The sequence below is a fragment of the Seriola dumerili genome, unplaced genomic scaffold (genome assembly GCF_002260705.1).
Source record: "Seriola dumerili isolate Sdu_G_001 unplaced genomic scaffold, Sdu_1.0 BDQW01000800.1, whole genome shotgun sequence".
Taxonomy (NCBI): Eukaryota; Metazoa; Chordata; class Actinopteri; order Carangiformes; family Carangidae; genus Seriola; species Seriola dumerili.
Genome location: NW_019175055.1, coordinates 117,781 through 143,113, shown reverse-complemented (window position 1 = coordinate 143,113; position 25,333 = coordinate 117,781). Strand labels below are relative to the sequence as shown.

At 39.7% G+C, this 25,333-nt stretch overlaps 6 protein-coding genes across 13 annotated transcripts; 2 read left to right on the top strand and 4 right to left on the bottom strand.

Moving 5' to 3' along the window:
• Positions 1 to 1,582: 1,582 nt before the first annotated feature.
• crebzf (CREB/ATF bZIP transcription factor) lies at positions 1,583 to 4,616 on the bottom strand. Of its 4 annotated transcripts, XR_002665747.1 has the most exons (4): positions 4,477 to 4,616; positions 2,674 to 3,502; positions 2,425 to 2,499; positions 1,583 to 2,016 (listed from the first exon to the last, which is right to left on the bottom strand). XR_002665747.1 is itself a non-coding variant. In XM_022765967.1 (3 exons), the coding sequence occupies exons 2-3, from the start codon at positions 3,441 to 3,443 to the stop codon at positions 2,490 to 2,492; spliced, it is 780 nt and encodes a 259-aa protein (XP_022621688.1). In that variant the 5' UTR covers positions 3,444 to 3,502; positions 4,477 to 4,616; the 3' UTR covers positions 1,583 to 2,489. The 4 variants fall into 4 exon arrangements, 2 of the variants coding, with proteins under 2 accessions (XP_022621688.1, XP_022621689.1); XR_002665748.1 differs by having other exon boundaries at positions 2,425 to 3,502; XM_022765967.1 differs by having other exon boundaries at positions 1,583 to 2,499.
• A 612-nt stretch (positions 4,617 to 5,228) lies between these two features.
• On the bottom strand, positions 5,229 to 7,977 carry las1l (LAS1 like, ribosome biogenesis factor). The gene has a single exon (XM_022765928.1). The coding sequence runs from the start codon at positions 7,817 to 7,819 to the stop codon at positions 6,086 to 6,088; it is 1,734 nt and encodes a 577-aa protein (XP_022621649.1). The 5' UTR covers positions 7,820 to 7,977; the 3' UTR covers positions 5,229 to 6,085.
• Positions 7,978 to 8,536: 559 nt separating this feature from the next.
• haus7 (HAUS augmin like complex subunit 7) lies at positions 8,537 to 11,687 on the top strand. The gene is made up of 9 exons (XM_022765935.1): positions 8,537 to 8,599; positions 9,328 to 9,443; positions 9,551 to 9,621; positions 9,820 to 9,881; positions 10,002 to 10,198; positions 10,398 to 10,506; positions 10,643 to 10,855; positions 10,948 to 11,059; positions 11,133 to 11,687. Exons 1-9 carry the CDS (start codon positions 8,543 to 8,545, stop codon positions 11,192 to 11,194), a joined length of 999 nt encoding a protein of 332 aa, XP_022621656.1. The 5' UTR covers positions 8,537 to 8,542; the 3' UTR covers positions 11,195 to 11,687.
• Positions 11,688 to 12,109: 422 nt separating this feature from the next.
• On the bottom strand, positions 12,110 to 14,441 carry mrpl49 (mitochondrial ribosomal protein L49). The gene is made up of 2 exons (XM_022765931.1): positions 14,430 to 14,441; positions 12,110 to 12,982 (listed from the first exon to the last, which is right to left on the bottom strand). Exons 1-2 carry the CDS (start codon positions 14,439 to 14,441, stop codon positions 12,407 to 12,409), a joined length of 588 nt encoding a protein of 195 aa, XP_022621652.1. The 3' UTR covers positions 12,110 to 12,406.
• Positions 14,442 to 14,564: 123 nt separating this feature from the next.
• On the top strand, positions 14,565 to 18,407 carry LOC111237014 (ninjurin-1-like). Of its 4 annotated transcripts, none has more exons than XM_022765952.1 (4): positions 14,565 to 14,689; positions 16,752 to 16,986; positions 17,621 to 17,756; positions 17,845 to 18,407. In XM_022765952.1, exons 1-4 carry the CDS (start codon positions 14,636 to 14,638, stop codon positions 17,924 to 17,926), a joined length of 507 nt encoding a protein of 168 aa, XP_022621673.1. In that variant the 5' UTR covers positions 14,565 to 14,635; the 3' UTR covers positions 17,927 to 18,407. The 4 variants fall into 4 exon arrangements, with proteins under 4 accessions (XP_022621673.1, XP_022621672.1, XP_022621671.1 ...); XM_022765951.1 differs by having other exon boundaries at positions 17,618 to 17,756; XM_022765950.1 differs by having other exon boundaries at positions 16,704 to 16,986.
• Positions 18,408 to 20,640: 2,233 nt separating this feature from the next.
• Positions 20,641 to 24,914, bottom strand: LOC111237013 (emerin homolog 1-like). 2 transcript variants are annotated; one of them, XM_022765947.1, is made up of 7 exons: positions 24,831 to 24,914; positions 24,393 to 24,471; positions 23,842 to 23,937; positions 22,423 to 22,457; positions 22,300 to 22,325; positions 21,704 to 21,763; positions 20,641 to 21,615 (listed from the first exon to the last, which is right to left on the bottom strand). In XM_022765947.1, the coding sequence occupies exons 2-7, from the start codon at positions 24,469 to 24,471 to the stop codon at positions 21,423 to 21,425; spliced, it is 489 nt and encodes a 162-aa protein (XP_022621668.1). In that variant the 5' UTR covers positions 24,831 to 24,914; the 3' UTR covers positions 20,641 to 21,422. The 2 variants fall into 2 exon arrangements, with proteins under 2 accessions (XP_022621668.1, XP_022621669.1); XM_022765948.1 differs by having other exon boundaries at positions 24,393 to 24,474; positions 24,831 to 24,909.
• Between the last annotated feature and the right edge of the window lie 419 nt (positions 24,915 to 25,333).

Below are 25,333 nucleotides of genomic sequence, written 5' to 3'. Positions count from 1 at the left end.
GGGTTTATGTGCAGCAATATTTTTCAGGTGGTTGCAGTAACTACTCCACTGGTTGTCTGTCACAAGGTGTGTGCGTGCATTTTAAAAAGGAGGTGGTGGTCTTTTTTTCCTTTGGAGGATCAGGCCAAGTGTTCATACTAAGCTCAGCTGACAGGCTGCTGTCTGTGGCTTCATGTTCTAAATACTAACATGAGACAGGTTATTCATTTTACCATCTAACTTTTAACAAGAAAGCAAATGAGTACTTTTCCCCAAATTACGCTTTTAAATTTGACAACAAAAAAGAGCCGATATTCACTACACTGGCTGCCTATTTAAAACAAGATGTAGGTCTGTGCAGTTTCAGGGTCTTTCCATGGTGGGGTGGTCAGTCACACTAAGACACCCCATCATGCCTTTATGTGAATGGCCACAAGCAGCTGAGCTATGCTGACTGCATGTTTCTGCTGCACCGCAAAGCAGAGTGAAGTAATTTACTATTTGAGCCTGTTGCCTGAAGCTCATCTGACAGCTTACTGTGGCTGTTCCTGTAAGGCTGATACCTGTGAAGTCTGAACAGAAGACAGAAGTGATGCTGAACCTTTAGAAATCTACACTACATCCACACAACTATGTTTTACTTTTTAAACTACTTTTACCTTATTTAAAATGGTGTGTTACAATGACAATGATCTCCACACAGACAGCCGTTTTAGCTCTACATCAAAAAATAATCTCCCTCCATACTAACACACCTGAAAATGACTATTCACATACACCAGGCAAGTGCAAGCTGGTGTAAACAGGAAGTTGATTGTATACTCTGCAGTTGGCCAGTTGCAGAAAATATTACAAACGAGGAACAGCAACGACACTTGTAGTGATAAAATGAGAACTGCACAACAGCAGCTAGCAAAGACAACAAGGTCAGTAACGCTAGTAATTTGTTATCATTGCTGGATTCACCACTGTTAGTCATGACTGATAAGACCGAAACAGGGAGGGACCATCATTGTTTCCAAAAGTTCTCTGCAGGTGCTTGTCCAGACTACAATGCAACCCTGGAGTTTTCCAATTAAAACAGTGTTTCGAAAAGTCTCTGATTCAGGCGCTTGAAAATTGGAGTAATATGGATGCCAGGCATAACAGCAAAATAAATGCATTTTAAAACTAAAATGTAGTAGTGTGGATGCAGCCTGAGCTTTCTCTCTTTACTGACACAGCAACACAGTTGCACACCAAAAAAATAGGGGTGGGGGTGAGACCATCACAGGCTAGCTGTGGGAAGCCCAGGCAGGACCACAGCAGTGGGGAGTAGTTATCCCTTGCTGTAGGATAGTGGGAACGTGTTGTGTATAATGTAATTGATTTGAAGTTAATGGGCTAAAACATAGGCAGTATGATTAATCTCTGTAGGCCCCCTCATACTGTGGATTTTTTTACTTCCATCAAATGAGGTCTTGGTCATTTGTTTTGACAACCTTTACCAGACTTGACCCAAATGATCAGGAAAAGTAAGACGTTTATCGGCAGAGAGCTTTGCTGTTTAGAAAGAGAAAAAGAGATGCATTAATATCAACAGTACAGAACATGACACAGTAGATATTTATAACTCAAAACTTAATGAAAATATGATTTATTTTGTCCAACATTTCTCAAGGTCATTTACTTCAAACAAAGTATAGTATTCCAAGTTATATATACATTTACAGTTTGTTCCACTTGATCAAAATGGAAAATTCCATCACTTAAAGCAGATCATTGAGGATGTATTCACTGAGTACATGTAAATATATACTAGACATAATTCTGAGACTTAAGCTTCTGGTAGCATTGCTCCAAGTAATGGAGTAGCTGTAGTTAACCCCCCAAAAAATGCTGCAAGAGCTATACTGACTATACCTACAGCTACAGATGTTGTAGAGTTTTGGTAAAATGTCACATATACCATTTGTTACCAATACTACCTTTAAAAAAATACCAGGCCACGTTGCCAGCAGCTTGTCCAGCCTCTTCGCCTTCCACCAGCAGATTCCACTTTAGCATAAAGAAAAATAGGTGGCGCTAAATGAAAATATTCTTTTGTACAGTGGTGCAGGTTCACAAAGAGATCAGTTCTGACCAAAATAAAGTATAAACATACTTATCTTTTTCCATGGATTATTTTGTTCCAATTATACAGCTGATTCAAAATCTCTCTTTGTGGACCTTCACCTTCATCTTAACATCTTAGCATTCAGGATACTTTGATTTAACTCTTAGTTACATGTTAACTAAAATAAAATCAATTCCTATAACAACAAACCATTAACAAAAGAAATAATAGAGAGACTCAACATCCACTAGCTGGGAGCAAGAACTGTCTAACAACAGAAGTACTAAGGTTGCTGCTGATCGCTTTGGAAAATCAACAAAAAAAAAGGTCTTTTCTTGTCTGATCCTTACCATGGAGTCAAGCAGGTAAAGGTGTTCAGAAAGCCACTCATCCCGCATGGTGGATCAACCATTACCTAGAAGAAACTGTCAACAAGGTTTAGCAGTAACGTGTACTCAATCCATCATCACACAAAAACACATGCACATTCAGCAGTTCTTAGGTAATCTTAAACTCAACAGTGTTCATCCACCTTCAAGAAGTTCAGTACACTGAGTCAGTCTCAATATCTGAAAACAGAGATAAGTACTTGACCCTACATTGTGAGCGATGTGCTTGCGCTCTCTGCACACTTAGTGCAGAACTCCACTGAGACATGGTTCTTGTCCACATGCAGACACACGCCACCAGATGTCTCTTTCTCCTCCACTTTCACACGCTTCCTGGGTAAGGCATAGTCGTGGTCGTTTGAGTCGGGCCCCTGGAAAAGCGAGGAAGATAATTTCATCCCATTCACACCGCTCAGCCTGGACAAGAGCTGGCCTAACATGCTCTCATTGGCCAGCACAGCTCTTAGGTACCTGGTTTCATCTTCCAGTTCTTCCACTCTCTTGGTCAGCTGAGAATTTTCCTGTTTAAGCATGTTGTTTTCTGTTGACAGGATGCCGACTTTCTTCTCCAAGCTGTTGACATATTCCTTCTTCTTGAGACGGTTCAATCTGGCAGCAATTGCATTTTTGTTGATCACATGGCTCGACTGGTTTTGTCTGTTCTTGATCTTCAAATCAGATGACATTCTCTCTGGAGATGAGCCTGTTGAAGCTTCAATCCCAGAATCTTGATCCTTGGCACAGTATACACCAAGCTCATCCAACTCCATATCGAAGAGTGGTGAGTCTCTCTCAAGTGTCCATTTTAAGTCTTCATTTCCAAACAGATCATCTAGCTCTATTCCACCAGTGTCAATGCTGTCAGCTGGGAAACCCACAGAAGAACCTGGCAGATCCTCTACAGTTTCCACCGCATCCACCACTTCAACTTCTAGGGACATTGTGTTGTTGATAGTACGGCCTCTTCTTCTGGTTATCATTCTGGCTTGACAGTGGGGCCGCAAGCACGCTGTCCAGAAGATATCCTATAATTTCTCACCTGCAGAGACAGGCAACATATACTGTTAGTGTGTAACCCTGTAGATATGAACTAATACATTTATCATGAAAATGAACAATTTTGCTAGTCAGTGTAGGACAATACAGGCTGTTAACTAAAAACCCTTTAGTGCTTCTCACCATGTTGTTAATAAACAAACTCAGCAAGAAGCTACACATTTCACTTTAGACTTTAAACAAATCTGTGACTCTGGTTAATTGTGATCAATTAGTCATTATTGACATTTAATGGACTAAATGCTTGTGATGTTATCAGCACTAACATTTTCACAATCAAGCTCTGTTAAATTATAGCTTATGTAACCCATTTAATTATTCAAGACTGATTTTATCCAATTGCTCAAAGTAACTAAATAAAACGAAATGACACTCAGACTAAGTCATCTACTTAACATAGTTTGCTGTAGACATCCTCCATTTTCTAACAGGCACAAGAGTATCTAAGGTGTGTGTTGGCCAAACGTATTACCAACGTAACTGCCTTGCTGCTTAAGCTAGGCCTAATAGCATTCGCACTGATACTATACGACAATTAGCAACAGATGCGCTATAATTACCCAAACAACAAATACTTCTCATTATTCATGTTATCTGTTATTATACTTTGCAGTTTATTGGACCAATCGGCAAAGAATGACAGCCGTTATTTGTAACGTTAAACATTAGCGTTAGCTTGCTGACAAGGCCTTGATTGTGCTAGCAGCACATATCTCTCGCGCCCAGCCAACGTTAGTTGAATGTGGATAATATGAGCGTATATTAAGTCGTTCCACAGGATTTTCTGCTGCATTAAAACAAAAAGTCAACATGTGCAATAACGTAACCGACAAGTCCCCGCTCAATTTTGATTAGCTACACCAGCTGAAGTTCACTTAAGCCATGAAGCGTCAACGTTCGCAGAGCTCGTGTATGACGCAGGAGGTTTTAACGGCACTTCCTCGACGAACAACTTACCTTGATATATGGAAATGAATATAACAATAAGCTTCGCGATTTGAATCCCTCGATGAAACAGTTGCTGGCACGTTCTCAACCGCTCAAAGCTTGAATATAAAATGACAGTAACGCGGTTATAAAACCGAGACTGACGTCGACCTGTTGTCACTTCCGGAGAAGTTCTTCAAAATAAAAGTCCTACTGAGCTTTGTTCTGTGGACAAGAACTCAATTTTAATGTTGAGCAGTCATACAACCTCATACCTAAGAAATGACCAGAGGTAAATAAACACCTCTGTGACAGACTGAAAAGAAATTACAAATTAAAAGATTAATAAAAGCAGCAGTTCTTATATCATTATTGTGTTGTATTGTATTACATTTTATAAGGGTGTTTACATTTTTAGGTCACCATGTAAATATAAGAAGTCTCTTAAATTGTGCTTTATGTCTGTATTTCATCATTTATACTTGTGCTTTACCACTTTGTCCTAATGCTGCTATGTCACCCATTAAAGTGATACAGAGGTATTAATGGACAGGTAACATTTTTAGTGTGTTCTTTTTTACTATTTAAAAGAACTATTATACCAAAGGGTACATAAGCAGACACTTGTTTTTGAAAGCAGTGCTGCTCTCAGTCTGAACGGAGGTACTAACAGTATGCCTGCTCATGCTGCAATTAGCCATTCTGAGGCACCCTTTCCAAACCGGTATGCTGCAACTCAGCTCCATCAATCCTACACTGTAAAAAGAACACAATCATATTACTTCAGTAGAGAAAAGTTTTTATTGAACACAAGTGCGCAAAAGAAGATGTATTTTGTAAATCACCTCGTGCTTACAACAATATCCCGTTTCAAGGGCTTTCAAATTAAATGTATCTACACAAAAACCCTTTGTAGGGACCAAAAACAGAGAAAGTTACCTTGGCATGGCAGGTGTAAGAGAAAAAAAATCTCACTGTACACAATAACAGCGAATTAACCATATCCCAATTCTATCTCACATTCTTGCTTTACTATGTGAAGTATATGTTTCATATGATGTTAAATGTCTGCACTAGTTCCACTTTTGTCTTAGCCACGTATTGAAAATATTGTAGACACTGCATACAACATGAATGCTTTTATAAATGCTTTACATCAGGGCTGCAAATAACAGTTATTTTCAATAACAATCTGTTGAATTTTTTATTAACTGATTAATGTTTTTGTCTATAAAATGTTTGAAACTTTAACTGAAGATGTCACCTTGGGTTCTGGGAAATTATAATGGCAATTTTTTACTATTAATTGAGAAAATTATCATTAAATTTCAATAAAAAAGAGTAATTGGATGCAATTATAAATTATATAACAGAGAAAAGGAATAAATCCTCACATTGGAGGAGCTGGAACCAGTGAACGTTTGGCATTCTTGCCTTATAAATGACTCAGAAAAGTGATTTTGAGCTGACTGACTGATCAGTTAATGAACTGCTTTACATATTTATCATCCCACAACAAATTGTTGAGTATCATATTCAGTATCAAACAATTTGTTTCTTTTATCCATATGTTAAGAGAGCACAAACTAAACAATGTGCCAGTACCTAAAGGCCTTTATTTCCAGTATTACAACATGACTCAAAAAAGTTGTAGTCCAGATTTCAGCTTGTTAACATCGCTGTGGTTCCAAAGAAGGCCATCAGCTGTTCTCACTGGAGCAGAGACTCCTGGGACGCTGTATGTTGTGTTGCTCTCCATCTCCACTGGCTGGTCAAAGACAGTCATTGTTGAGTAGTTTTCTACCATGAGGGATGATGGGTCATCTGACTGTCCAGGGACTTTACCAAGAGGATAGTTCTTCCACAAAACTTTATCAGCACACAGCTGCCATGGAGACCCTCTGAGCAACTTTGCCTTTTCTGCCTGAACATCTGCCCGCTTGTACTCCTGGGAAGACTCACTCCTCTCTGACTCAGCCCTGGAATGCCAAGGATGGCTGTGGTGCCGTGAATGCTGCAGCTTCTCATGCAGACTCTCCAGTGTGTATATGGGCTGTTGTTTCTGCTCTGGAGAGGGATCAAATTCTGAGTGTGTGGTCTGTGTGTAGATGGAGCAGAGCTGAAGCAGCCTCTGTCTGGTTTCCAGAGGGAGAGGATGCTCCATATCATCCAGGATTAACTGGAGCAAGTGAGGCGTGCTGATACAAGGAGCATCCAGGCATGCCGAGAGCAGCTGCTGCCACCGCAGCTGGATGCGGTTTACAAAAATCCTGTCCTTCATTCTGGCCTTCCTCTGTCCCTTTGTTTCAAAATGGTATTCAAATTTGTTGCTGTTACAGAGCATGACTTCTGAAATCCAAGCAGAAAGGTAGAAAGCCCTGTGACTATTCTGGTCTTTGGTGAGCAGCTTGAGTTCAACAAAGAGCTTCTCCAGGAGCAGGTGAACAAAGGCTGGTGAGTTGAGCATCTTCAGGAGGGGCAACCAAAAACGCAGGAAGGTTTGAGGGAGTCTGGGTTCAGTGGGACTGGGACTGGCACTAGCATAGGTTTCACAGCCTAATATTTCTAGTTGCTCAACAGTAGGAACCAGAAATCCATCCTCCAACAACACATCCATCAGCAAATCACTTGACTCCAAAGCAAATTGCTTGATCTCCCCAAGTAACCAGCTCATTTCTGCAAAGGGGGCTGGCCACAAGCTCTTCTCTCTGTCTTCAGGAAGTCCGCCGAAAGCCTGGAACTGCTCTTTTTCAAAAGAAATCAGAAGTCCCCGAGCATTTTTGTAGGCTTCCATTTCTTTTTGCCTTGCAATGAGCTCATCCTCTTGGTGTTTTAGGTCAGTCTCCTCATCTTCTCCATCTGACTGTGATTCCCAGTCCTCATTAGGCCCTCCTCCCAACTGCCTGGACCAGTACTCATGCTGGAGCCACTCCAGAACCACCTTACATCCCTTTCTACACCATTTCAAGGTAGGGAGCTTCCTGTGAGTGAAATCATGCCTCAGGTCTACAATCCACTCTGGGATGTTAAGGTTCCCAGCCAGCCGCCTCAGTGGTCGGGCTACTCTCCCCTGCTGTCGCTCAGTGATCAGGTTCACAAACCTCACCAGAGCCGCTCCATAGAGCAGGACCAGATCACCTCCGTCCAGCTGTCCTGACCGGTCGAGCACCTGGCACCTCACCAGGTCCGCTGTGCAGTCCACTGCCACGGGACAGCTGCTGGCATACCTGCATTTCCAGGCTGATATCCTCTGCAGTGCGAACCTCTGTAAGGCGGAATCCTTGGAGTAAAGATACTCTAGAACCTGATCCCACTCAGCTTTGTTGACCCAGGCAACCACATGGCGTTTTTTCTCTGAGCTCCTTTTCTTCATGTTAGTGGCGGAAGCGGCGAACGATAGACTCAGGTTAACACTTTATACATATGGAAATGATTGTCCCCTATCAGACACTCTATTAAATCCCTCGAAAAATAGCTGTATATGGCAGCGTGATCAATTGCGAAAGCAACGGTTTATTCAGTTACCGATAGCACCGCATCCCGGAAATGACGTTTCTTCTTCCTCACGTTCTATGGCGGTTGGCAAACAGCGAAATGGTGCATTACCGCCACCAACTGGAGTGGACCAGGAATTTAACTAGACGTGGTTGACTCTTATTATATATACAAATAAAATAAATAAAAAATATTAAGAACACTGAACTATAGTACTCGTCAACACTTTTTTTGCAACAGCTCATCTAAATTAAAGGTTCAGTTGAAGCAGATCATGTTCTAACGTTTCTCCTTCATAAAATTCACACATTCCTGAATTATGTTCTCCCATTTTAAATAATGCACTGTATGAAAAATCTGTAGGCTTCACTGTCTGCATTCCTGCTTCTCCCTGTGCTCCTCGTCATTTTGTACCTCCATCTTCCTGTCACAGACAGCTCTGGAAATTCATTTTTAACCATGTTTTCACTTCAGGAATTACTCGTGGATGTTTTTCAAGACTATAGAATTACTACAGCAGGTGACGCTAGTGCTCCGCCCGGCTGCAGTACGCCAAGAAACGAAGAAGGAGACGAAGAAGAAGTAGCGATTTGTTTGGAAAATGGCGGGCGCTTTGACAGACAGACAACTTGTACGAGTTGTTTATGATGCCTTGCAGGTAAGAGAAGTTAAAGTAACATAAAAATAGTTTCAAATAACTTAAAACAACGCGCGCTTTTCTTACGTTTGGTTATGTTGTTACTTATTCTCATAAGTACCGATAGTTCATTTATTTTTTGTGCTCGGTTCATGTAGCGCCCCATAGTCTACGTGTGTCCGTGATTCTTTCACAAAACATCCCTACAAAGACAGTTTAAACCTGTTATCCAGCAGCGGGTTATATACACGAAGTGCCCACTGTCTGTCTGCCATGATCAAATGCTAAACCGGCATTTAATCCAACATTTCCAAAGACTTTTTCGGTCTTGTGTCAAAGTCTGCCTACACTTGTTTTGGGGGATGGAGATTTTCCAGATATATTTATTGGAGTATTTTTGGTGATTTTTCCATTAATATATAGAGACATGCTGTTTGCTGTCTCCAATTAATACCAAACACAGTAATGTCATGTAAATATTTCTGTATCATTTTATCATATTCAGAACATAACACTTATTTAAAGTTTTCAAAAATATAATGCATCAGTACATCCAAATCATTTATTAGCCTACCTGAACCAAAATCTTATTGACTTTGAACACTGAAACTGAATAAAGTCTGAACTGCTGCATGAACTCACATGAACCCCTGATATATTACTGTTGTTGCTGGTTTTATTTTTGCAATAAGAGAGAGTAAGGTATTGTATAAAACTGATTACTCTGCGTTTGTTTTGTCTTTGTTCAGGCTGCGTCTTGTCCCTTGGTGGAGGGTTTGTACCTGCAGGAAGCAGACAGCATGCTGCAGCTGCTCTGTACTCCCTCACAGCACCGCACAGACATACTGGCATGGATCTGTGGCAGGTACAATAATTGACAGGGAACATCACAACTGTTCTCATCTATCAAAATAACATTTTTTTATAAATATAAACACACTCCTCTGCTCTGTCTGACCTGTCACTTTACAGTATCAACCCAAATTTTGCCACTTCCAAGGTGATGTCAATGAGATCCAAAGACCCAGATGCTTTCACTAAAGGTAACAAAAGGCCAACTTTCTTATACAGTCTTGTGTTTGATGTGTTTTGATAGAAACCTTGTTGAAGAGAGGAAAATAATCTCAGTGAAAGTGCAGTGAAGTGAAGTTTATATTGATATATTCTGTATTCTATTCTATTTTTTTTCTTCACATTAAAATAACCTCTTGTACTGCTGTGGTCTGTTTTTGTACAAAAAGAAATGGCTGTGCTTGGGCAGGAGCTGATGCTGTGTAGAGCAGGTGACCTCGACCTGATCAGGGTGAGAGGAAGCATAAAACTACTGTGGATGTAATCAGTTTGCAGATAGAGATATTCATTGCTATAATGAACACAAATGTCCTGTTTTTTGTCTGTGTCATTTATTAAAACTTTTATCCAGGGTGACGTGAGTCCTCACAGGCAACTTCAGTTCCTGGAGCAGCTTTTAACTCTAGTCCCAGGCTGCAGTAAGTCTGCGGGGCACAGAGCAAATGAGGAGATGCTACTGAATGAACTCTGCGCTGATGAGAATCTGCCTCACCTCACACAAATGCTTGAACCCACGTTCGACCCCTGGCCTGGACACATCAAGTATATGTACTGTATTTGATTATCCTCTTAAACACATATCATCATAGCCCCTACTGTTTTTATCTGCTGCATGTTGTCATTCTCTTCTAAATCTACTGCCAATAAGAGACTTGTTTCATGGATCTTCATGTACTGCATTATTTCTTCCTGTTGTCTTTATACTTGTCTCCTCCAACTCCTCTTACTGCTTTTCCTTACCTCACAGGGCTTCACGCAAAGGCACTAAGTCATCTTCTAAACCAAGTAAAGAGGATGCTGATGTTACTGCCCTTCTACAGTCAACTCAGTCAGTACTGGAGCAGCTACAGTCAGAGGTATGTGTCGATGTGGCCGGTGACGCCTGCAGTATTACAGAGCCTTCAGTTGAAACAGAATGTCTTTGTTAACATACACCGTGGTCATCATTACTACCTGAATGTCTGGTAGCAACGAGTGCTCTGTTCTCCTCAGTGTGAATTCCTGAACAATGAGGCGCAGAGTCCTGGTGTCTTTTCTCCAAGCTCATTGCGCGTGGCGGCGTGTGACCTTCAGCAGCTGATGGCTACTTTCAGCCATGTTTACGAAACAGACTTGAGTGCTTACTGCAGTAGAGACCCCCCCAGCTTCAGCACAGAGACCGATATCTTCCAGAGAGTACACCAACTACTGCTGACCTGCAACACGGTATTCTCATATGCCTGAAATCTGTGTCAACATGAGCCTGACCTGTGGGAACAAGTCATACTGACACTTCTTCCTCTTGCGTGGGTTCTTAGGAGCTGGAAATGCTAAATGAAGTATCAGAAGCTTCTGCATCCACGAATGAGGAAGTGAACCGGCTTCAAACGCAGCCACGCTACTGGAGAAGAGGAGAGAAGCACACATTACGTAAGTGAATATTCTTTCACATACATGCTCACAGAGTTTGTTGCACAACGTTAATATATTTTTGTTTTTTCAGCTGACCAACTGGAAGAACTCTCCCGGCGAAGTAGGGAGTTTCTCTCGCTGCTACATTCCTGATGGCAACAACTTCAAACCATCAGGGTAAATGTTGATTGCCTGCTGGAGTGAGAAAAGCACTCAGAGTAATGCAGTAATTATGGACGGAGAGTCTGATCTGTACTTGTGTTAAGACTTTAAACAGAATTCTGTATGATTCTGCATAAAATGTTAACCAGCGCAAGCTGCTGTTGCTCAGACGCATTTCAGCAGAACTGCACTCATCTTTTTGTAAGTGAAAGCTAATACAGTTTGATGTGGTTCCTGTTTATTTAAAATAAAGTTTGTTGGAAACACTCACATAATACTGGCGAAAATATATTCCATGTAATAAGGATTGCAGTGATCTACAGTGATGAGCGATGGTTTCAGTGGGTGGGTGTCTGATGTGTTGGGATGATAAAATCAGAATGTAATATTCCTCCTTTTTCACCCTAACTTGTATTGTCCTTTGCAGAGCTCAATATGAATGTGCATATTGTATTTCTGAATAAATAAAATATTTTAAACTTCATTTGTAATTCAGGTTTGATATTATTTGGTGTCATTTATAGTTCCTTTACTTTCATTTTGTGGTTATTCTTTAAGGCTGCAGAGATTAGTTGATCGACACAAAATGTCAACATTTTTGATAAGTGATGAATTGTTTTAATTTAGTCAGCAAAAAAAAAGCTAATCATACAGCACTTCAGGCTTCACCCTCTGCTGTTTTATATCATTTTGAAATGCAGTATCTTATGGGTGGATAAAACATGCAAGTTAATTGCATCACACACTTGATTCACTGAAAAACTAAACCATCTCAGAGGAAAATCTCAAGGACTGTGCTGGTGAAAAGTTTGACACGATCTATAAAACTTTGGATATAAAGGTCAAACAGCCTGTGTCATGCAAATCTGCTCTGACAGGTTCACAGGAGAACAACACGCAGCAAGCTCAGCTTTGATATTTAATGTTACATTTATTACATACAAGTATGTACACCGTTTAACTCTATATGATCCCACAGTTTCAACATCTCTCTGGTGTAAAAGAGTTCATTACAGTGGTAATAATCATCATCTGGACTGAAACAGGGTTTAAAGTTCTGTAGGACTGTGTTTCAGTCTCTGACATGCCAATAGATGCTGAATCCTGAGTTGTCCTCTCCATCTCCTCATGGACATCTCTCTGGTCCCGGAGCATGATGCTGTGTCAGTCCTCGAAGCCCCGCACCACCTCACCACACCAGAGTCAGAAACCTTTGCTGGTCAACCATTCTTTCAGCTCCTTATCATAGTGACCTTTGATCTTCAGGGTCATGGTGACCTCATTGACCTGTGTGGGCAGCTCTTTCCCAGTCACCTCCATCAGATACTGCTTCACGTCCTTCTCCAGAGCCCAAATGTCCCCCTCCACTTTCCGTACGAGCGTTGTCCTGCGGCTGCCGTGGGTCAGGTCGGTGTAAACTGGGATGTTGTGCATGCGTGAGCGGCGGATCATGTACGGCAGAGGCGGCGGTGAATCTGCCGGAGGGGTCCAGCCAGACGGGGTAGGACCAGCGTGTTTAGGCGGAGTGGGGACCCGTGACGACGGGATGAGCCGCTCTACGAACTTGTATTCCTCCGTGGACTCCAAAATCGTCGTCTTTTTTTCTTCTGCAGCAGCGCTACAAACGAACCTGAGCCCGGCAGGAGGTCCCGGTGTCCGGCCGTGTAGGCTGAGGGCTCCTCGCAGCGCCCTTCGGAGCACGGTGGAGCGGTGAACAGTGAAGCAGGCCGCCATGTTGTGTAGAAGTGTTGAAGCAAGTGACCCGGAAGTAGTCACGAACTTCCGGTAGCATCAAGCAACAATTTAAATAATTTTAAAATAATGATTTAAATGATAAACATATTTGTATGCTCATTTAATTATATTTAGAGCATAAACCAGTTCAGTTTTTCTTCTCTCCCCTTTCTTTTAAATATCACAGCATAGAAATAGAATAGAATGAAATAAGAATTAAGTAAATAAAACAATAAATATTATTATACTAAACTTAGAAACCTCTTGCCACAGTTTTTTGTGTAGTAGCAGTACCAGAATACATGTGGTACAGTTTCAGGGGTGAAAAAGTGTAAAAGGAACACACATACACAAATATTATTAAAGCTTTAAAAAGGTAAATTATATTACTACAACTTATACTTTTCTCCTAAGCCTTATTATATTTACAGGTAAATATAATAAAGCTTAGGAGAAAAGTTGTGTTTGTAGATAGTTTTCTATACCAAAAGAGCTTGTTTTTGAAATACTGATAATTTAACTGGGAATTGTGTCTATTTTATAAGTAAGGTGAGGCCACTAAAGTGGTAAAAAATATATATGAAGTTACAGTTGTTTATCAAAATTAATTTTATCCAATTCATCTCATAGTTGCAAACCCAGTTACAAGCCATGCTAGTAATCCAGCATATGTATATGTATATTGTATTTATATATTGTATTTCCTGTTTAAACGTTTGACTACACTTCTTGAACCAGTTTGCTGCCTCTTCCATTATCTTCAGTTACTTAATAATCTGTGTTTTTTCCTCCTATGACAAGTCAAATGTCTTCTGTTTAAAGGGCCTGTTCATTAACAGAAGATGTAATAACAAAGTCATTAGAGTCTCTCTCTATGTTTTCCTGCTCCCATTAGTGTTACAAAGTGTTACAGGAGTTATCTAGAATGTATTTAACATTTCAAGTATTAGTGGTAAAACGAAAAAGATTATGTAAAACTTTGTGTAGCAGTACAGTGGCCTCTATTGGAAAATGTCAATTCTAATAGAATAAATATGCATATATGCTGCATATATTTACACAATTAACCACTTTTGCATTGATTTAATTCTAGTAGATTCTTATGAATGTGGAATTTTATCAAGATAATTATGATTTCAATGAAATAATAGTGTTTAGACTTATTCATGGAAATCAAACATGTTCAAAACAATTCAGGAAAGAATTGGCCCACACCTACTGCCTCCTGAATGACATAAGTAATGAAAAAAGTAAGTGGCTATAAATCAAAGCTGAGGAGTGTACTTTCTTATCATTGGGATATCATGTCAAAGCAACAACTTCTTATGATTATTATGAGAACCAGAATAAGACCTTCATATTATTCATGGGAAATAAAGTGAAACTCTAAAAACATAAACATGAACATATTATTGTTTAGAAGTGACATGTAAAGTAAGCTCTGTTGTGATTACAGCACATGTTGACAATACTGCATATATTTACGTGTTACCCACATTTGCATCGTTGTATCTGCAGCACTGAAGAGACACATAGAGGGAGGGGCTTTTTTCGGCGTCCCTGTAACTGGAGGAGCTGCCTGACTTGTTCGTCCTGTCTACACCCTCCACTTTCTGTGCGTCGTGCAGCTGTGAACTCTGAGAGTCTGAGAGAGGACAGTTTCCTGCGAGCTGCTGTGGAGTTATCAGAAAGAGGAGAATGGACAGACTGAACGGACAGGACATACCTCTGAATAAACTGAGTGATATAGAGGTAAGCAACACAGACTGACAGGCTTTCTCCCTTTACTCTTCTATTCACTTCTATAAAGTGTCTGTTGTGTGTTCCTGCTGTACATAACACTGAATAGTTTAACTTGTTTACAACTAAAACATGTATATCACATCATGAATGTATCATAAAACATTGTAAAATCTATCTATCTACCTATCTATCTACCTATCTATCTATCTATCTATCTATCTATCTATCTATCTATCTATCTATCTATCTATCTATCTATCTATCTAACCATTCATAATAGATGGATGTCATTTACAGTACATCCTTTCATTTGGCTTGGAGTTATCACACTTATTGGACATACAGTAAAAAGTAAACCTTACTTAATTAAAAAATAATAATTGAAAATTTAATAGCATTTACAGATGGCTATACAACGCAGTAAGTGAAGATGTGTTTTATTTTTTCCTATTATCAAAAGGAGGGGGGCAAATAACTCTGCTTTGGCCCATGGCACCCACAATGGGTCCCACTGGTGCTTCTTGACTTGTAACCCCTTAAAACAAAGCGGTGACTTCTATTGAGCCCCTGTAATGGGATGCATATGTTTACCAGTGTTGACCAGTTCAACTGAAGAGTGATTTTTTTTGTTTTGTTTGAATAATTACAATAGAAATGCAAAGAAGAAAGTCTGTCGACCCCTCAGACTAGACTCGTGACCTCTCGTGAGGGTCCTGACCCCTGGTTTGGGACCACTGCTCTAGCGTCTATTTACAGGAATGTCAGTGTTGACAGAACTCCATGTGAAATCATTGCTTTTTCCATAGTTGTCAGCTGTGCATAGAGGTGAATGAAAGCTTTGTGACTCAGAGAGAGTTTCACCCAGGTGTGACGTCTCATGGGCAAAGCCCTGAGAAAATACCTTTACCAGTGAAGGTAGGTACATTGTGACCAAGAGGAGTTTTCTACCCAGAACAACAGTTTACCTGTCCTCAGGTTTCAGCACCTCAAATACCTCCTGCTCATTTCAGTCAGTCATTTTCAGTTCATTCTGTCTGCACATGCAAGTATCAGTTCATGTGGCAAATTGTCACATTTCTAGCTTTGTAGGAAGAGAACATGCATGTCGTGTCTTGTCTTGCCTTTCTCTCCACCCCAGGTGAGTCATCACCTGTTACTCTGCCACTCCCACTCCTTCTCTTAAAGCCACACCTGGGTACACAGTAACAAAGTACATCACACCTGTCTGTGCTTGGAATAAACCACATGTACAAAGAGAACAAAAGAATTGTATTGTTCCTTCTAGGGATGGGCACTTGAAGAAATGTCTTTGTTCAATCATCTGGGAAATTAACGATCAATTATCGATTCATTATTCATTTTTTATAATAAAAAATGCCAATGGCAGAAAATACTAAAGAAAGCATATTTTTCCTCATTGAAATCCTTATTCCAATAAGAAATTATAGTCCAACAACAATCCTCCTAAACAAGGCAGTTAAAGTTTAATTGTTTAACTATTAAACAGAACAAAAAAAGATATGTGTTGCTCCTAATGACAGCAGAGCCCGAGGCCAAACTTCTTCACAAATAACAAGCAAAGCTACGGTGCTTATACACGGCATTGCAATGTTTACACGAGCTTTGTTATTTTTTAGCTCGAAATGTTCCCACACCAAACTTCGCCTTGCTCTCTTCATGTTTACCTGCGATGCCTACGGCAGCTGAGTATTCATTTTTTCATTTTTCTCTGTTGAAAATGTAAATTGCGCCCTGGCTGGTTGCTGCCACGTAGGAAATTCATTGCATTGCCTTCAAGACACACTACTAGACACACAACCTCGTTGATACACATGTTAAAATCGATCAGATTCCACGTGATTCACAAAATTCTTAACGATCAATTATCGATTATCGATTAATCATACCCACCCCTAGTTCCTTCAGAGAAAGCCAAATCATTTCATCCTCTGCTGTCAAAGGTGGATGTGTATGTATGCAACAATGGCTGTAATGTAGCTCCTGTGACTTTGTTTTTTAACAGGAGCTGAATCTTGACTTTCTTCCTATCCTATCCTCTCTACATTCGCAGGCACTCAAAACCCCCTCTGGAAAATTGAATCGCCCCATCAACATAAATCACTATGCCACTAAAAAGAGTGCGGCCCAGAGCATGCTGGACGTTGCCTTGCTGATGGCCAACTCGTCCCAGATGAAGACCGTTCTCTACGTGGGGCCTCAGTACCGTTTCTACATCCCCCTCATGGTCCTGCTGTCTCTGTCCATCACGTTACAGGTCATAGTGGGGCTGCTGCTCGTCTTTATTGGCAAGTAACTCAGAGTTTGCATCTCCAGTTATCATTCCTCCTACTCCATCTTTCTTGCACTTTAAAAAGCACACGTTTTATAGTAAGTATGAAAAATCCTCTAAAAGACACCAACACCATCAACACAGCTAAGAAGTCACATTCAGTGACTCGAATTAGCTGAGGTGATGCTGAGCAGACAGCTAGCGACTAGCCAACTTTGACAACACCCACCTGTCACTCAAAGCTGCCACGCCCTCAATTATGCATAACTTTCTTAATAAAATTTATACAGGTGAGTTACATAAAAATTCACCCCCCGTACAGTTGTCATGAAGGAGGAAATTAGCTATGGAGACCAAAACTGCTTTTTGGACAAGGCTGTAAACATGTTTATTTCTGCTGTAAAGTTGGACAAATTAACATGGGAGTCTACGGGGATTTACACGCTTTTGGAGCCAGCTTCAAGTGATCAATTGATGAACTACTGTTTTTGGCACTTCTATGTTCATAGTCTGTCTATTTGTAATACAAATAGTACAAAGTTCAAAGGTTTATCCTTCCTTTCTTTATTTTTTCATCTTTCTTGCTCATTATTTTTTTATGTGTCTAATTTTGCTTTTGCTTTCGCTGTTATGTGATTCTTTCCCAGCAGTGAAGTACGATCTGAACGACACAAGGAAACACGCCAAGTTGAACACGATGAACAACGCAGCAACTGTCTTTGTCTTCTTCACAGTGCTCATCAACATCTTCATCACAGCGCTTGGCTTTGAGGGCCACGCTGTCAGGTAAGTCATTACAGGACACACACTTACACACAGCAGGCTCTCTTACTGTTGTAAACTCCTGTGACTTTGTTCTTCTTTTCATTCCCAGGTCAGCAACAAAGGTGGTGGCAATCCAAGAGCCTCAGATCCTACCTCTGCCCCTGGACGTTAACATGACTGGTGTCATATAGACCAAAAATAATACATCTCCTTGTTCACATTATCTCAAAGCCTTGAAATCTTAAGGGTTGTGGTGGGACGGCTGCCTTCTTGTAACTTCTGTTTGATTTCCTTCATCAAATTATGGCTTGTTTCAGCACAGGTTCACCAGCTGGAACAAACCTTTAATTCCTGAATGGATTTAATGAATCTATCATCACATTAGTGCACGTGAGAGGCTTCTGTGGATCCAGTCGGAGGCTGATATAGCCCAAGGATCACCAAATAAATCCTCATCCTCAGTGACCATCAACCACATCTTCAACTCAGGATCACAGCTGTTGAATTCAACTCAACCAAAGATTAACAACCAAAAACCTCAGTTTGAACTGATAACCACTGGTTCATCTTCCGTTGAGACTCAACAGACTCTGGATCTTGTAAATATAACAGTGTTTCTGTACAAATGTTAGATTGGTAGAATTAAAGTTGCATGTAAATTTTCCACATTAAAATGTCTAAAAATTACTAGACCTATGTTATATCTTTTTTGAGTTTTGTACTTGACTTTTATCCAGTTTTAAGTGACATTTTAAGATAGACTTTTACACCTTATATATTTTTTAACCAGATGAAGGATTTTAGTCATTGGATATCTGGATCTTAAGTGATCAGAGAAAGAAAAGCTAGACAAATGTTAGACAGGGCAACTCCCAGCCCCTGTGTCTGCTGAACATCAGGGTTAATCACTGATTGCTAATGTGAAACTGCTTTAAACAGGAGAAGCTGAGCACAATAGTGAAGACAAAAACTCACATGATCCCATGCTATTTCTTGACATCACCCAACGCTGTCTTTTGTTATTGTTTTGAGAGAATTTACATACTGACTCTTTTACACTTTTATGACTAAATTAATTAATTACTAAAACCAGTAGAAAATCTCACTGCTGTATGTGTGGAAACACATCTCTTATTCTGTTAATACTCGACTCTTACTTTCATCTCAACATTTTTGCATTGTTTGGTCCATTCTCTCATCTCCAGTGTTATTATAAAAAGTTCAGACTCTCTTTTGTAATCAGCAAAGTTTTTTTTTTTAACGTCATACAGCCCACCGACCCATCCAGGGGCCATTTGAAGGTTCTGTACATGTTCTGACTGAATAAACTTAAAGGTTTGTCAATGCAGACAGGCTGTACCTCGTTAGATCGGTTAATCTCTAGAATTCAAATATTCAGTTCATTTTGCACCTTAAGCACGGAAATATGATTTACTAGTATCTAGTAGCATTGTGTACCAGCAGAGCTGGTGACTGCCTACCGTTCAGACAAGTAGAACTCTGATTCTCGCTCCATTCCTCCATTATGTGTATTCCTGTAGTCCGTAAGGGTCCACAGAGTTTCTTCATAAAAGTATTCCAGGTTATGAATTTCGACATGAGAAGTCCAAAGCAGAAGATGGAGCAACTTGTATCCAGCTGAGCTTCCCTCACTTCTCCTCTCTCTCTCTCTCCATCCAGCTCCAGCTGCTGTGTTAGCGGGCCTGCTATTGTTTGTTAGCTTTCTGGCTACAAAATGGAGGCCTCCCTGTAAAGATCCAATCAGACTTTTTTCCTTTTTTTTACAATTATAAATTAACTTTATTGAATCAAATATACATAACAATAACATAACAATTAAACTACATTGTGTATACATCATAATCACAATCATACAGTAACAAATACAATAAGAATACGCCAGGGGGACTAAATGTTAATAACAAGAAAAATAAGAAAATAAATATTTAAATAAATATCTTGTAAAGTTTAAATTGGTTATATGTTTTCACAGCTTTTTTTGTTTGTATGTTCAGATATTGAGAAAATGTATTGTTTGGCTTTTTGCTTAAGAATTTGGATTTCTGAATATAGAATTTGGTTAAAGAAATAAGCAAATCACATAAAATTGAGAGCAGAGACTCCTGTCAAATTCAATGAATCCCAGCAATACATTTTTCCAATATAAAGTGGTGATATATACAGTATATGATCAGCGATAAAACGTGACATTTTACTCCATAGTTGTTTTGTGCGCGGACAAAGCCAAAATAAATGAATCAGCGTTTCTCTCAAAACCTCACAAAATATACAGCTTAGTTACAGCTAGAGTTACTGCATATGATTAGTAGGATAAAACCTGTGAAGCATTTTGAAGGATATTTCTTTGATTTTGTTGGTAAAAAATACTTATGCAGCTTTCTCCCAACACATATCTCCAACAAAGGAGGACCAGTAAGATACGGCAGAAGGTGCACTTATAATAATTTTTTGAAAAAGTTGACGAACAGCCTTATTTTTGTTCTTAGTTTGCCAATAAAAACAGGTTTTTCCAAATCCGGTTTCACTTCTGGGGGCTCAGGGGAAGATGGTGACCGAACCGAGCTGACCAATCAGAGCAAACTGGGGGTGCGGGCGCTTCAGAGGCAAGGCCTTGTATAAAGTTCATCCTGTTGGTAGTTATGTAATATGACTTTTTTTTTTTTTACAGGCAAGGACTGAAAAATACAAAAAAAAATACCATGTATGAGCTGATTTAGTTTAGGTTGAGTTGTAGTCACATGCAAAACAAGCACATTTTCAGAAACACGAATGTTACTTTTCAAATGAGGTCTCATAAATGCATTTTGGCCTTACAGTTCTCTTGTTCTAAGCTTATGACATTTACATATGCAAATGAATGGAAATTAGGCAGGTGGGCTCAGCATATGGAAAACAGTCTTTGGTTTTTAATTGGTCATGATGTGGAGGGCAGCTTGGACACATGAAAGACAGTATCACAAGTCTGTTGTGTTCCATAACATCATATATATCTAACAAATAAGAACAAATCACATAATAGAGAAAAGCTGCATAAAAGACATGACATACACAAAACTCTGCATGGCTTGAAAACATTGTACAACATTTTATGCAAGAAAGCAAAGAAATTAAAGGAGAGGAGCAGCATTATTCTTTAGTTTTTTTACTGTTAGCAAATCCCATGAAAATCATGACCCAACAAACCAGGTGTCGGTCTGTCTCCGTACTGTCTGACTTTCCTATTCTGTCTGTGGCTTTCAGCCCAAAGGAAATCTTTGATTATATAGTTTTTAATTTCTAAAAAAAGAATCAATAATGTCATAAAACATCTGGGCATTGTAGTTTTCAGCAAAGGTTACCCAGTGCATTTGTTGGGGACTATTTGCTGCTCTAGTTTGTATATGGGGCAGCAGGGGGTATTAGTCTGTTTTTTCTTTTTGACATTTCATGGGATTTGGTGACACTAGGAAATACAGAACATGGCGAGCCTTTAAAAGTTCATGGAATGTGGTATCATTAGCATTTCAAGGGTCCACAGTGGGAAAACTGTGTATTGGAATAAGAAAACAATAAACAACAAACAACAAACAACAAACAAACATTGAAAAACAGTAATCCCCACCTAAATATTACAGGAGAAGAAATGCCAAATGAAAAACAACCCTGACATCTTAAAAACAGATGAGATCACTGAACCCCAAAATAATTTTCTTCATTGTTTATCACGTGACAGTAGGCGTAGTAGACGACAGCTGCTAACACAGCTAACAGCAGCAGCATCCGAATCGCCTTCCACATGCTGCCCCCAGACTTTCTGACCGGCTCCTTAGATCGCACTGTGCTGTGATTGGCTGCTCTGTTCGTCATCTGGATGGGGGGCCTGAAGCACAGGAGGAAAGAGCAGATTTAGACAAGGTGGTGAACTAATTTGATCAAAGACACCATTAGTTTATAGCTGCAAGACTCACTCTGTATCTTGGTCTGATTCGTCGTCCTCATCTGACTCTGCGTTGCCTCTTCGTTTCAGCCTGGGAGGAAGAAAATTTTACATTTAAATTTCAATGAACTCATTGAATTTATGCAGCTGTAAATGTTTCACATTTTTAAATCACTGCATTTTCATTTATTTTATTGAGGTAATTATTAAGACTACAGATGTATGAGCCCTGCCACAGTTTACATCTGATTTGCATAAAGTGCAGCTAAACAAGATCTGAAGCTGGACACCTCAAAACTAAAGGTTTTTGCTGCTGAACTTGGAGTTGTGGTTGACGAGAGGACACTTTTGCACCATGTGTGCATTCTTCCCACACTGGACTGAAGCTGCTGTGAGCCATTAACAGTCAGGGACAATAAGCCGGACGGAGCAGCAGGTAAAAAAGAAAAGTAACGAAAGTTGTTCTGAGAGCTGCTCTAAAGTATATTTATAATGCATCTTTTAATTTGTGTTTCTCTCGCACTCTCTGTTACTCAATGTCTCTCTGCTATGGTCTCTCTCTCTCAGTGTGTGTGTGTGTGTGTGTGTGTGTGTGTGTGTGTATGTGTGTGTTAAAGCTGTACTCACATGTCTGCGTAACCCTCATGTCTAACCTGTGCAAAAGAAAGCAGAATAGTTTGTGAGGTTATTTACAGTCAGAGAGCAGAGGAGTAACAAACCGACAGGGACAAGCTGACAATCAGGACTCACCGGACTGTGGTATGTGATGTAGGTAACTTCCTCCTCTGTAAGAAAAAAAGAAAAAGAAAAAGAAAAGAAAAAACACAGTTTCAACCTCAGTAAAATAGGCATGTATTGACTCTTCTGTGTATTTGTTTTAATAATATGATAAGATGATGATGATAGAAATGTAGTGTTCACAGAGAATGAACAACAGATGGCAGGATGAAAGCTCCTGGTGTTGAAGACTGTGGTTCACATTTACAGACACACCTGTAAATATAATTCTGCTAATTTACACCCATGTTATGTAAGATCAACTCTTCTATTGTTAATGACGTTCAATGCTTCTGAGTGAGCGCATGTTCAGGGTTGGAGGAAATGTTGCTCTTACTTCAGCAGTCACTGCCAGGTCAGGCATCAAATCAAAGGCCACAGTACTTTGTGTAGATTTCAGGTGGTTATGCATCTACACAGAGCGTTCATTATTGTTTTTAATAATGGGCACAAAATGACCTGATCCAAACCTTGGGAGGCCTCAGTCAATACTGAACGACTTTCACTCCGTGTAAAGGAAGACAGAAAAGTCAGCAGCAAAAGATTTGAGTTGAAAGTATTTTTTTTTCCATTTATTGAAAAATAACTTGCACTTTGGACACTTGCTGACATGCAGGGCAGAGGTGAAGCACGCCATCCACTAATCGGAAGGTCAGTAGTTCAACTCGCGGCCCCTCCAGTGTGCATGTCCTTGGGCAGGATACTGAACCCCAAATTGCCCCAGATTTGTAATAGGTGTGTGAATGGTAGAAGAAGCGTTTGTAGTGTAAAGCGCTTTTGGTAGATAAGACTGGAAAAGCACTGTATAAATGCAGTCCATTCAACATTTTGTTGACCAGCTACAGACCGGACCACTGACATTAACCTTTACCATTTCAGCTCTTTTCTTACATTATCACATTTCCCGGATTTAGATTGTTTTTATGTGTGAATGAATTGTTAGTGTGTAGAATTATTGTGATCACTGATTAATTGTTTAAAACATTTTTTAAGGAGCAAACCCTCCCTTGTTCCAGCTTCTCGTTTATGCGTTTTTCCTATCATTGTTTATTTGATGTGATAGTAAATTGATTATCTTTAGGTTTTGGATTGTTGGTTTGGGCTGGGGCTTTGACTGAGAAAATAACTGACAGATTAATCAATGATGAAAATAATACGTAGCTGCAGCTCCACAAAAGACATAAAACAAGAGCTGTACGTCAAGTCCAGTAAAGAGACGAGTAGCTGTCCAAATGAATTATTAAAAGTAAGCGTCAAATTTTATTATATCTTTGCCAGTTGTGAAACATTGACAGCTTCAAGTTTGAGATGACACAATAAACTGCAACTTTCAAATGTAGGAAATTTATAGACTCAAAAATGAACAATCAACCAAGTGACAGAGCTTCATACCTTCCTCTCTGTAGTAGGTCTTGTCAGAGGAGGTGTTCACCGGAGCGTTCTCCATGGCCTTCTCAAGCTTCTTCTCATACAGCTTTCGAGTGGAGTCTATGTTCACACAAACACATCAACAAAAAATACATTAAGGTGTAATGTCTCCTATGCAGACAGACGACTGAGTACAGACAAATATAAAGAAGTAGTGGAGCTAATTAACATGAAGAACATGACTTTTTCCACTCAATGGACACATCTGTTACACCAACATTCAGTGGTGGAAGAAGTATTTTGATCATTTACTGAAATAAAAGCACCAATACAGCAACGTGAAAATACTCCATTACAAGTAAATCCTGCTTTGAAATAAGATGCGTAAACTGATGCACTGAAATCACTTTTACAATCATTTTATGGATTACAGTTCTCAGTCTAAGCTACGATCGGGATAAAGTGTTGGTTCTGAGTCCAGTAATGACAGTGATTAATGACTGTTTGGAAATGCTGATTTTGTGTGTGTGTGTGTGTGTGTGTGTGTGTGTGTGTTTTGGGTTTTTTTTTTTTACCTACTATGGGTCCATGTTTGATGCCATACTCATCAAGCAACTTGCTGATCTCCTCCACACTTTTCTCACTCAAAGACATCTGCTGATAGATAGATAGATAGATAGATAGATAGATAGATAGATAGATAGATAGATAGATAGAATGGACAGGGAGAAAAGGGAGGAGACTGGTGAAGTAAAACTGCCCGCCAAACTACAGTCCAGCAGGAATAGGCCTAGAAATTTATCTCTAAACCAAGTATTTCATTGTTAGGACACATTTACTGCTTTACATTAATAATACTGCGAGAAAACGTCAGAGTAACGATATACAACAGACTTCGCGTTTTTTTTTTTTTTTTTTTTTTAAATCTCGCGCAAACGGTTAACGCAAGCCACTGAAGAAAGAAACGGGTAGATTTACATGTTTGAAGTTGAAATTAAAATTATTTCACTCACCCTTGCGAAAGATTAGAGAGTTCTGTGTTAAAAATGCGGCCAACAGCAGGACGAAACTGAGCAGACTGGAGCGGCAGAGTGGGCGTAGCTTCCATGGAAGACGTTATTTGTCACACCTACTGCTGGACTACTTCTGGGTCAAAAACTCCTTCATTCAGTCTGTTGTCGAAATTTTTTTTTGTACTGAATATTTTAAGTAATGTCCAGTGTCTGCAGAGGAGTATATGGCAGTGTTAAACGTAACACTGTGACGTTTTAAAAACTACGGCCGTTTCGCACAGAAGATAAGTGACAGAGGGAAAAGAGAGTGCTCTCATTTGTAACACCTGTGCAGTCAAAATAACTGCTATTAGGTTCAGTCAGTGTTAAGGACAGACAGCTATGATGTTACATTGTATCAATACAAAGAATAGAAATGAAATGAGATACATCAGACTAAGCGCTGAAACTCCATACTGAAATATACTTTCCTATTAATACTTATCCAGAATTATGTTTATTAA

Excerpts from the sequence above, each read along its gene's own strand:
- crebzf (XM_022765967.1), bottom strand. The coding sequence starts at position 3,443 with ATGATAACCAGAAGAAGAGGCCGTACTATCAACAACACAATGTCCCTA.
- las1l (XM_022765928.1), bottom strand. The coding sequence starts at position 7,819 with ATGAAGAAAAGGAGCTCAGAGAAAAAACGCCATGTGGTTGCCTGGGTC.
- haus7 (XM_022765935.1), top strand. The coding sequence starts at position 8,543 with ATGGCGGGCGCTTTGACAGACAGACAACTTGTACGAGTTGTTTATGAT. Across the intron at positions 10,199-10,397 it reads CCTGGACACATCAAGTATAT|GGCTTCACGCAAAGGCACTA; the intron begins GTACTGTATTTG and ends CTTACCTCACAG. Across the intron at positions 11,060-11,132 it reads AGGAGAGAAGCACACATTAC|CTGACCAACTGGAAGAACTC; the intron begins GTAAGTGAATAT and ends TTGTTTTTTCAG.
- LOC111237014 (XM_022765949.1), top strand. The coding sequence starts at position 14,636 with ATGGACAGACTGAACGGACAGGACATACCTCTGAATAAACTGAGTGAT. Across the intron at positions 14,690-16,703 it reads ATAAACTGAGTGATATAGAG|GAGCTGAATCTTGACTTTCT; the intron begins GTAAGCAACACA and ends GTTTTTTAACAG. Across the intron at positions 17,757-17,844 it reads TTTGAGGGCCACGCTGTCAG|GTCAGCAACAAAGGTGGTGG; the intron begins GTAAGTCATTAC and ends TTTCATTCCCAG.
- LOC111237013 (XM_022765947.1), bottom strand. The coding sequence starts at position 24,471 with ATGTCTTTGAGTGAGAAAAGTGTGGAGGAGATCAGCAAGTTGCTTGAT. Across the intron at positions 22,458-23,841 it reads GACCTACTACAGAGAGGAAG|AGGAGGAAGTTACCTACATC; the intron begins GTATGAAGCTCT and ends TTTTTCTTACAG. Across the intron at positions 21,764-22,299 it reads CATGAGGGTTACGCAGACAT|GCTGAAACGAAGAGGCAACG; the intron begins GTGAGTACAGCT and ends TCTTCCTCCCAG.